The sequence below is a fragment of the Protopterus annectens genome, chromosome 7.part0 (assembly GCF_019279795.1).
Source record: "Protopterus annectens isolate FY-2018-M chromosome 7.part0, PAN1.0, whole genome shotgun sequence".
Lineage (NCBI taxonomy): Eukaryota > Metazoa > Chordata > Ceratodontiformes > Protopteridae > Protopterus > Protopterus annectens.
Genome location: NC_056739.1, coordinates 1072487671 through 1072499888, shown reverse-complemented (window position 1 = coordinate 1072499888; position 12218 = coordinate 1072487671). Strand labels below are relative to the sequence as shown.

At 41.1% G+C, this 12218-nt stretch overlaps 1 protein-coding gene across 1 annotated transcript in view; it reads right to left on the bottom strand.

Annotated features, from left to right (window-relative positions):
* The window catches only part of TRPM7 (transient receptor potential cation channel subfamily M member 7), a 1848525-nt gene that overhangs the window by 651902 nt on the left and 1184405 nt on the right, over positions 1–12218 (bottom strand). The window contains exon 20 of the mRNA XM_044076371.1: positions 2373–2547. Within this exon, the coding sequence (XP_043932306.1) occupies positions 2373–2547 (175 nt within the window). The remainder of the gene's footprint in view (positions 1–2372; positions 2548–12218) is intronic.

Genomic DNA, 12218 nt, shown 5'->3' with positions numbered 1-12218 from the left:
CTGATGGAGCTGTGGGGGCATAACTCCTAACTGTTACTGGTATAGCTGGATTTTCTCAGTTGACTTTTTTATTTCAAATGAGACAGCTTTGTGATCCAACCAGAGTTGAGTGCAACACTCTCCCATGTTAATGAGTAACAGATCAAGTATGTCTGATCCTCTGTTTATAGCATGCACTACATGATCCAGTGTGTTTAAGTACAAGGGTTGTGCCTGTGAGTTTGAGGCAGTGTACTTTTCCCAGTCTACAGAGAGGTACATAAAATCACTCATAAACAGAGTGGTTGGCTGGATGATAAGTGCTTCTACAATGTTTAGGTAAGAGTCGCGAGACTCTAGGGGTGCAGGTGGTGACCTGTAGCGGCCCAAAATATGCTTAGGACCTTATCTATGGTGACTTGTTACATTTTCCAGAGTGAGGAGGGCTTGAAGAGTGTGAAGTTTTTTGTTTAGGTTCCGATAGTGAGTAGTAACAACTTAAGGTTGCTTGTAGACTTTTTTCACTATGCTGGCAATTTTATCTTTTTGTCATTGCCTAAAAAAGGCTCTATGAGGGTAGACAAAGTTTTAGCCAATATATGAAAGCCTATAGGGGAAAGGTGCAGCCCATTCTTAGCAAAGCAACATGGTCTTTTGACCATGTCCTCCCAAACTGATAGATACTGGATCCACCTGGAGTGACACCAGAAACTAAGACAATTATTAAAAATCAATCATTTTATGTTCATACTGTGGCATTATCCTTGGTGAAGACAGGCTGCTGCTCAATGTATGCCTCATCCCTATCTGTGACACAAATTCCGAGAGATCCATTATGTCTCTTTACATATAGTCCAGTGACACCCACATGGATTATGACAGAATCATATTGATTCCCGGGGTGCAGTAACTTAAGTGAGTGCATGACACTGCAGATTCCTGTCTCTAGATAGGCAAGTAACCATTACCTTCTCTTCGTCTAAACTGTTTAGTGGTGCATCTGTGTGTCGCAGAATGGAATCCACAAATGACAAGAGTAACAGGTAAAGTATATGCTTGACTTAGGAGGTTTGCTTTTGGTGGACCATTGGGTGTAGGCTTATGTGAGATGTTTGGTGTTGCACTTGGTGTGAGCTTTAGTGACTGCTGATGAGCAGTGTTGTCATTAGGAGGTCTTTGAGATTTGGGAAGATTTTTTTAAGCACCTCAGCATAAAAAATCTGTGGATGTACGGTGTGTACAGTGTGTGTGTGTGTGTGTGTGTGTGTGTGTGAGGGATGTAGTGTGGGTATTCCTGACAATCTCATTTGTATGTGAAATTTTTGCATCCAAGGTAATTGTGTATTTACATCTCTCGCATACTGTGCTATTTTCTTTAATGATTAACTGGCTGTCTGCGATTATGAGACAATTGCTATATTGCCTTAGGATGCCCAAATCTACTAATCTGGACACAGACACATTTGGAAATTGCATGTCCATGTTATCTAGTCCTGTAATAGGGTGGGCTGGTTAAGATTAAGGTTAGAGTTTTAACAGGGGTCTCCTACGGTTGTTTCTGGGATTAAAGGCAAGTATACTGCTAGGTCATGGTAGTGCTATTCGCTACGTAAACTAGTTTCTGGGGTTAATGGCAAGATGTTATATAATGCTAGGATTTGGAAGTGCTATTTAATGTGCAAGCTAGCTGCTCTGTACTTATTTCTGTACAATGTCACACGTTTTAATATGTCTCAGATCTAATACTAACTTTACAGAAACTTTTTAAAGCTATATACAAATATTTTCATACATGTACACCAACAAAGATAATGCAGGATGATTAGAAACAATTACAGCTGCCTTATTCAGGTAGATAGCAAATGTTGGAGGTGTGAAGGGGAAGAAAGAAGCAACTGGTGATATGTTTTTTGGGAGTGTAATGCGTTGGAAAATTTTAAAATTACCTACAGAAGTACTTGGTCAGAATTATTGGAAGAGAAAATGGCTACAACTAAGAAAATTATTCTTTTGAGCCAGGACACAGGATCTGAATTGTCTAAACATAATAGGGCCTTAAAAAAAACATAAAGTCTTGGTAAGTTTAATTCTGTTGGCAGTCAAAAAAAAAAAAACAGTTACTAGTAAATGGAGATCAACATCTATACCATCTGTATTTAAAGCACTAAATAATTTAAGCGAGAGAAACTGCACGAAAGGTCTTTTCTTTTATAAAAATGCTAACAGTTCCTGAAGGCACTCTTTAAATTTCATACACACAATTTTACGAAGACTATTAAATATGGTTAAAAACTACATCACTGGCTAGTGCATGAAATATTCTCCCCAAGCTAATAAAGCTAAATATCTGGCACTCTTGTAGCATAAAGCCCTTGTGATTGAAGAAGACATACCATCAATTTCGTATGCGTAGACTTCACCAAAGATCATCCAGTATGGTTGAAAGACTATATCTCGAGCTAGTACCCATGATGGACTCTCATTGGGATACAAGACAGCTTTTCTTGGTACTCCAAAGCTCAGCAATACAACAGCCATTATCACCACAATGTAAAACATGTTTGCCACCTAATGGTGAAAAAAAAATGTAACTATTGCAAATCTGTAGTATGACCACAATACTGAACGCACATTTTCATTAACAAAAAAAGAACAAACTCACTTTAAACAATGAGACAGTGTTAGAAAACCAAACTGTTTAAGTGACCTGAAACACTACGATAATTTATACACAGTGTAATTAGTTTTATAAACTCTTAGATACCGTTGCAGACAGCCATCTGCATTTCCAAACAGGGATAAACCCCTAACTATGATGCGGGCAACTAGTTTCTTGGGTGCTTGTTGGAGTTGTAAGGCAAAAGAGAGGAGTGAAATGGCATCTCCAGCTTGCCTGTCTTCAAAAGCAGGGTGTGACAGCAAGTGGCTGGTGTACAAAGTCCAACACCAGAATGCCCTGTAGAGACCACAGATCACACAAGTGCTGGCTCCTAGGACAGCAGAGCAATCTAGAGGGATTACATCACTTGGTAAGTGACACACCATCAGTGTCAAAACCTGCAGCAGGTTACAGAGCAAGCACCTGGGGATAGGGCTAAAATAAGGAAAAAAATGGCTACCTAAATGGTAGCTCCTCTCAGTTGGATCTCACACCTGGTGAAGGGGAAAAAGAATAGACCAACTGGCAGAGAAGGCAGGGCTAATGGCAGGCATTGGACAGAGTAAAAAAACTGAAAAGAAATACTGCAGGAACCAAATAAATGACTGAAAACATATCATCAGGTATGGAATCACTTCTGCAACATGTAATACAAGACACTAAGCAAACTGAAGAAAATACAGCTGTATGAGTGCATTCACCATAATGACTGATCTTCATCTACTGTTACAGCAGTATTCAGTACATATGGGAATTTGCCACTGGTGAACATCCACAGAGCTGGCTTGATTCTCAAAGCACTAGAGACATCCCAGTATGGGCTGCCACCTTCTCCCAGATGCAAAGATGCAAGTCTGCATTCAATATAAAAGGGACAGTCAGCCCTTACAACTTTATTTTTTTGCTAGTGACGATAAGGGAAAATGTCCACTGAAGGAAGAGCTCCTTTTTTTTGTTTGCCCACAATTATGGCAAAAGTAGTTAAGAGTAATAATTAACACCCAATGGAAAGTCCCAACTGCAGACTCTGTACAGCTCAGAAAAGAGATTACAGGAGAAAGATCAGTTGCCTCCTAGCATCTACCTCTCAGCAAGAGAGAGCTAGGAAAAAAAAAAACTATCAAAATGGTGGGAGATAACGTCTTTTTCATCCACCTCAATGACAAAATACTGCAAAAGAACAAAGAAGAAACATGTGGGTGGGAACTAGTACTATACCAGTGACTCCATTTGAACATTTACTGTTACTGTACTGCGGTGGTGGTGCTGCAGTAGCATTGTCGCCTCACAGTAAGACATTGTCCTGTTCGATTCTCAGCTAGAGCGTCTTCTGTGTGGAGACATGCGTGAATGGGTGTACTTTCGTTGAAGGTTGTGCGTCATGGCTGGCAACTCGGCACATAAAAATCTACTGCCAATCATTTGCGGACTGGAGTTCTGCTGTGGCGACCCCTAACTGGGAAAAGCTGAAAGACACTACAACAACTGTTACTGTGAGTTACTCACACAACTATACAATGATCTTCATATGTATCATTGTGTTAAAGTAGTGCATATAAAGGGAGGTGGAAAAACAATAGTATAAAAAACTGCTACCCTTTTGTTCTAGCCACAACCAAGGAACAGGTGCTCAGAGACAACCCTGTAAGATGGCTCTGCCAGTGCTTTCTCTGTTCACAGACTGGTTGTCAAACTTATAACGTTTAGGAAAGGTGTAAATTTGTGAATCAATCCAGTCATCTAGCTCCTGTTCAAAGGAATATAATGCATTATGATGCTTAATTTGCAATGTAAGTCTACAGGTCTTCTAGCCTTTTCTGGTAACTTAGGGTTCTTAAGTCAGTGATCTTTTTAGTTAGGAATCTCTGGGATCTGTCCAGTTGTTTGATCTGTCTAGTAAGGTACATCTAAAAGGGTGCACTGTATTCTACAACTGGCCTAATTAATGCAGAATATAAGGGGGCAATGAATTATTTAGCTCTGGTTGACATTCCTTTTGTGATCAGCTGCACTAATTTGAAGGATTTCTGGACCACTACAGCAACATCGTTATCCAAGAAGAAGGAATCAGCAACTCGTGTTTCCAGGTCTCTACTAGCATTCTCCTTTTTGAGTGGGGTGTTGTCTATGGTATACGCTGGGGGGGGGGGTTGTCTAGAGAACATGACAATATTGCACTTTTTGGCATTTAATTTGACCACACAACTATATAATGCTCTTCTTCTGTACCAATGTTTGGTTGCCAAAAACAAACTGGACATCACTAACCACTAGGATATTACCTGTCTGCCTGTTTCTCTTTTTTTTCCTGGGATGAAGGACGAGTGACTTTTTTTTTTCTGCTTTAAGTTACTGGTTCCATCTACGTAACACCTGTGTTGCCTGTGGTCAGCCGCAGTAGTTTCTCCCCTTTATTTTCATATTTGAAAAACAAAACCGGTAGTATTATGATCTGACTAAAGTAACTATGTTATACCACCTTTGAAAAGAAAGAACATCTGGTTCTCAAACTCTTACTGCCTTAGTAAATCACTCTGAAAGGCTCTTTGCACATTAACACCTACAACTATGAAATCTTTAATAGCAGCAGAAGCTATTAGCTTGAAGAGATCCGAGATCATGTTTTTCCTAAAATGAAATTAAAGTCCCAAAGTAGTAGGATAGCCATCCTTGACGTAAACATTCCTTTACCAACATACAGTTAAAGCCAGGGGTGGATCAAGATGAAGGAAAACTGATAACACTGAAACATTTACATTAATGGAAAAATAGGAAAGTCCTGCTATAAAAACATATCACAGACAAGTACGTACGAAAGGCAGCCGTGCAAAGTTGCGGGTCTGATAAATTCTGATGCAGCAAATGGAAAATATCTTCTGGATGTACCATAACAACTCAAGTGCCATCTGGCTCAAGTCCCAGTAACTACTGTTGATCAATCAAAAATGCCTACATTTGTGATCATAAGCAAAGGAACAAAATAAAAAAAAAGTGTTTATCCCCTGCATCTCCCAGCATGAGAGCTCTATCTCCACACCCCTGATCTCAAAATATACAATCTCTGAGGTTGCACAAACTCAGAGAAAATATGTTTACAAACATAGTCTGTGCATTTAAGTCTTGTCCAATCAAATACACAGGCAAGTGTTAATCTCTAAACAAAACAGTATATGCAGGTGAAGTACAACCAAGTAAAAGACAACCATCACCTTCAAATTATCATTTAAGGCTTCCTTATAGTAAGTTCCCTGGCTTCTCTTAATGTTTAAAAATACATCTTGGTCCCTCTGTTGGAGTATATTTACTCAGAAATACTTTTTAGATAATTTATACCACCTACTAGAGTTGCTAAAATAACAAAACAAGATATCTCTGGATGTTGGAGATTTAACAAGCAAACTAAAGCTAACTGGTCACATATGTTTTTTGACTGTCATATGGTACAGAATTTCTAGGTAAAAATACAAGATTTTTTAAAAGCATTCTGCAATGATAAATTTATTTTAACAAAAGAAATGGTTCTCTTCAATGTAGGAACAGATAAACAAAAGAAAGACTTTTCTTATTTAACCTGGACTATACTTGCAGTGGCTAGGAAAGATATTACTAAGAACTGGAAATCATCCTCAGAAACGAAATTTGAAGACTTTCTTATTCTTCTAAATGAAGTTACAATTAAAGAAGTCAAAGTAAAAGAAGACGACGAAGGTTTTGGCCGTTACTGAATAGTCATCTTCATCTGATTAATTATATGGACGATTATTAAGTTTGTTTTGTTTAAATTATTTTGTTGGTCTCAGGCTCTTGTAAATATTGTAAATAGTTACAATTTACTTGTTCTTTATAACTATGACTCATCATATTTTACCTTATATTGTGCTTTAGTTCTTTTTTTGTAATCTCTGCTCTTTTTTTTCAGAATCTTAATAAAATATTTCAGAAAAAAAAAAGAAAACAGATGTTTAAGAGGAGTGCAAGTTTGATCATCCATGCAGAAAAATCTTGGTCACTGAAGGTTTGGGTGTACCATATAGCCCGACTGCTGTGTTAGCAGGTCTAGTATTGATGGCGTAGCTTACAAAGGTTCCTTCTTCAGCTGTATGAGGAGAGAAAAATGAATTTTAACTGGGCCACAAAGAAGACAGCAGAATCTTCCTGGGTTTCTCCAATCATACTGTCTACAGAACCCTGGGAAGCAAGGAAAACATAGCTATAGCTAATACCTGTCCACAAGGAAATCTTGTGCAGAACTTTGTCAGTTCATGGTTGTCCATCTCTAGTACTCCCCACAGTTCTTTCTAGTGCCACTTGTAACTGCTGAGTTAAGACCTATTGAGGATGTCAACCACATGGTTACGGTTTGATGGAATATATAATACCTGAGATCCATATGTGACTGCAAGGCTAAGTCCCCAGCTTACATGGCTAGCCTACAGAGGGTGGTGCAAGTAGGTCCCGCATCCCTGTTTACAAATCAACTATGGTGTTGCCTGAGATTAAGTGCAGGACTCCTGCTTTCCAGACTAAGTTAAAACCTTTGACAGATAAAACAGCAACAGACATTTCTTTGACAGTGACATATTGCTTCCTCTATTTGGGGCTGCACAGACTCGGGAACTTGAGGCTGGAGCTATATACCCCTCCCAAGCTTTGTTTGATGCATCTGTAACGGTGTCCTGGTTAGACAAGAGATGCTGAAAAGTCATCTTCACATTTACCATGACCTGAGATGCTAACCAGTCTGAATGCATAAGATGACTGGTAGTTAATTACGTAAGGGGGGGGGGGTGAAGATCGGGATGTATGTGTTGTTCCCTTAGCTTCATTAAGTAACACTGACTTTTCAGATATTACGCCTAGCCAGGGGCACCATTAGAATGATGAAGGTCAAAATTCCAGGGTTGTCACAGCTGTCCTTTAGGACTACTATAGAAAAAAAGCCCTCCAAGGAGGAGGAAACTCCTGGATAGGTCTGTGACTACAATGGCTCCAAGGAACAATAATGAAATGATGGGAGTCGAAATGAACTTGGGGAGGTTCAATCAGAACCCCAAGTTCTACACAGAAATGAGGGTAAAAAGGTTTCTTTCCTCTCCTTCCTTGGGCTGACCCTACAGTAGGCTTACTACTAGGTAAAGGTAGACGTGTTTGGCCTTTGTCTCCCAGAAATGTCCTCATAGAGTACAGACATTTTGTGAAGACCATGAGACTAGCGAAAATCCCAAATGCCCAGAAGATTTGCCTGTACTCTTTACATATGTGAATCTACAACTGGCAACTTTGAAATCCAGCGTGACCATAAAAGCCCCAGGCATTAACATGGGTAGACTGGACTTCAGAAATTTTTAAACACATCTTTATTACCTTCAAGTTTTAAACAGTATAACTATTCAAATTCATCAAAGTAAAAGATGTGAACATCCACACAATTCAATATACAATTTATAAATTCCAGTATTAACTCATTACATCCGAGTGACACCTCCAGGTGCATTTGCAGTATCTCCTACTGACGCCTCTAGGAGTCAAATATTGCTTGTTCATATTTGCATCAATAATTCCAAGACCATGCTACGTACAAGGTTTTAAAAGATTTAATCTTAATCTTAAAGCTTGCACAATGTTAAACTCAACCTCATTAATATTCTTATCTGTGTAGTGCAGGTAAATAGATATTAACTGTTGCTTTTATGATAAATTATATAGATATTATTTTCACATTTTTCTAAATATCTCAACAACCAAGTAACACGGATAGAATTCCTTAGCCTCATATGAAAGCTCTCATATGAACAAAATTCTGCTGACTGTATGTGTGTAACTTGAGTTGCTGCTGAGATATTATAAGTTGTTTACAAAATATTACAGATATAACAGTTACAGTTTTCATTGTGACTTATAAAATTCACGAAACAAGCAAGTTGGTCACAAGTACCCGAAACTGCACTGATAAACCAAAAAAAGGTACAAGCCAGATAGCCAGTCCCAGATGATTGTTTATTCCGCAAATCCACGAACCAACACAGATAAATCACACTGCAAACCAAAGAACATTAACGTAGTATAAAATATCCTAACGTTTTTGTCGTATCACTTCATCAGATGAATACCACAATCAAAATTGACTGTTTAAATAGAAGTTTAAAATGTTGACATCCAATGAAAATACAAAAACAACTAAAACCTTGTTAAAATTGTGACGTGTTTGAAATATTTTGTTAAATGCTAAAAATGGTTTACGATCAAAACTGCGAACGGCACTACGTCGACTGTCATATAGTCGAACACGGAAGTTCGAAATCGGTAATGTCGAAGACAAAATAATCAATCTAGGAATGGTTTTAACATGGGTCGAGGTAGGTGTTCAGTATTATTCCGAACTACAAACATCTCCCCTACCTCGACCCATGTTAAAACCATTCCTAGATTGATTATTTTGTCTTCGACATTACCGATTTCGAACTTCCGTGTTCGACTATATGACAGTCGACGTAGTGCCGTTAGCAATTTTGATAGTAAACCGCTAAAAATATACCATATATGTACGTATTTAAAAGAGCTGAGAATATTATTCTAAAAACTGAATGTTCACTGTCAGGACCTGGTGGCAGCCACCAGGATGTCCCTGATAGGGACTCCTCTGAGGAAAGCTGCAGAGTTGGCGGCTGCTCTGGTGGAGTGAGTCCTGACCCCCTTGAGGTGAGGCTTTCCATGTTGTTTGTAGCAGAAACGGATGCAGTGTGTTATCCATTTGGAAATGGTTTGTTTGGAGATGGCTTTGCCTTCTGCCCCTGTAGCAAAGCTAACCACCAATTGATCAGACTTTCTGAAAGATTTAGTCCTGTCTTGATAGAATCTGCACTGTTTGTGTACATCTGGAGAGTGCAGGTTCCTTTCTCCCTTGTTCTGAGGATTAGGAAAAAAGGTGGGTAAATGAATGGATTGGTTGAGAACCACAATGGACACCACCCTTGGGCATGATGTTTGGGTTAGTCCTGAGGGATATCCTGTCAGCATGGAAGGTGATGAAGGGTTCCACAGCCATGAGTGCTTGCAGCTCGGAGACTCTTCTGGCTCAAGTGATGGCCAGAAGGAAAGCTGTCTTCCAGGAGAGAAATTTTAACTCTGCAGAAGAAGCTGGTTCAAAGGGGGCAGGGTGAGCTTTTCCAACACAAAGGTAAGGTACCTAGCTGGGGTTGGTGCTCTTCTGGGTGGCCTCAGGTTGCTAGCCCCTCTTAGGAACTGTTTGATCAAGGGGGGTGAGAAAAGGCTGCTCAGTGGGAAAATAAGCAGAGATAGCAGAGGCATGAATTTTAATAGAGGAAAAAGAGATGCCACTGTGTAGTAGGTCAGCTAAGTAATCCAGGATGAGAGGGAAGGAGGGCTGTGCCATACTGGCGTCCTTAGCCTGAAACCAGGTGCAGAACCTTTTCCATTTGTCAGCATAAGACTTTCTAGTGCTAGGGCATCTGGCCTCACGTATAACATCTAGAACCTCTTTAATGAGGTTGGCAGATTAATCAGGGGTTAGGGAATAAGCCAAGCTGCCAGATTGTGTGTCTGCTATTGGGGATGCATGAATTCCCCTTTCCTCTGGGTCAGGAGGTTTGGAATCTGAGGAAGATGCCATGGTGGCAATGGGGACAGGCTGCGCAGCAAGGGGTACCAGTGCTGGTGAGGGCAGTCTGGAGCTATAAGAATTGTCCTTGGTTTTTCCTCCTTTATTTTGAGCAGCACCCTGGGGATGAGAGGTAGTGAAGGAAAGGCAAAGACCTACAGATTGATCCAGGGAAAGGACAGGGCATCCACTTTCCAAGCCATGCAGTGATGCTCCCTGGTGCAGAATTTGCTGAGCTGATGGTTGGTGTGGGAGGCAAAGAGGTCGACCTTCGGGTTGCCCCATATCTGAGTTATTAGGGTAAAGGTTCTTCTGTTGAGCTGCGACTTGTGTGGGTCCAGAAAATTTCTGCTTAATTGGTCTGCCAGAGAGTTGAGAGAACCTGGTAGGAATTGTGCTAACAGGAGGAGTTGCATGGCAGAGGCTGTGTGCCAAAGGGTCATGGTCAGCCTGCATAGAGGGTAGGAGCGAGTCCCTCCCTGCTTGTTGATATACCACATTACAGTGGTGCTGTCTGTTTTGATCAGGAGAACCCCTGGGGAGTGAAGGGGCTTGAAAGCTATCATGGTGTGCTGGACAGCCACCATCACTTTTTGGTTGATGTGCAGAGGGATTTGCTGTGGGCTCCATTGGCCCTGTATGCATGTGCCGTCCAGGTGTGCACATCAGGCATAGTCTGATGCGTTTGTGGTGAGAAAGGTAGTCCATTGTTGTGGAAGCATGCTGTTGCCCACCAAAGAAAATCTTTTCTGAGGCAAGGAATTACAGTTATAAGAGTCTCCAGGTCTTGAGAGTGTTGATCTCAAAGGCTTTTTAGATACCACTGAGGTTTCCTCATATGCAGTCTGGCATATGGAATGAGTAGTATGCAAGATGCCATGAACCCCACAGCTTGCAGGATCATTCTTGCAGATAGCTGGGGTCTAGTGGATAGTTGAGAGAAGTAGGCTGTCAGGAAAATGTGCTTTTCTGGTGTAAGGAATGCCATCTGGGATGCTGTGTCCAGGCTTGCTCCCAGGAATATAATCCTTTGGGTGGGCATCTGTTTGGATTTTTTTTCGTTGATCGTGTACCCTAGGGAGATTAGTAGGGACTTTACAAAGGCCAAGTGCTTTTGTAGCTCTTCCTGCCTGTCTGCCTGAATTAGGCAGTCATCTAAGTATGGGTAAATCTGGATATTCCTTTGTCTGCAAAAGGCAATGGCCGGAGCCAGACATTTTTTGAAAACTCTGGGAGCAGTAGATAAGCCAAAGGGAAGTGCAGAGAACTGAAAGTGCTGAGATCCTGCCCTGAAACGGAGATATTTCCTGCATGATTCCCTGATAGGAATGTGGAGGTAGGTCTCTTTTAAATCTAAGGTGTGTAGCCAAGCATCCTTGGAGAGCATGCCTAGCAGCTGCTGGAGGGTGAGCATTTTGAATTTTGGGATCACCAGGAAGGTGTTTGAAATGGACAGATCAAGGATGGGGCACCAGGTGCCATCTTGTCTGAGTACTAGAAACAGTATAGAGTAGAAACCTTGGCCTCTCTGTTTTGCAGGAAAGTGCTCTACTGCCCTCATAGAGAGCAGGGGAAGGACTTGCTTTTGCGCCTCTGCCCACTGGTTTGGAGGTAGATCTGGGAACCCTTTTGGGGTAGGAAGTGTGTGGAAAGAAAATTTGTATCCCTGGGACACTATGTTGAGAACCCAGTGGTCATTGGTAATGGTGGCCCAGCTGCTTGCGTGAAAGGAGAATTTTCCTCCTAGGGGTAAGTGAAGGTAGGCAGAGGGAGGGGGTGGGGAGGTGAGCCATTGTGAATTCTTACCATAAGTGGGTGGCTTAGAACTCCCTGGTTTTGAAGTGGAGGTAGTCCACTGCTTAGATCTCTGCATTCCCTGTGGATGTTGTCTGGGGGGTCTGGTTCCCCGGGTTCTGAGCTGGACTGGCTTAGTGGGAGCAGGAATGGACCAGTGCTTGGTGG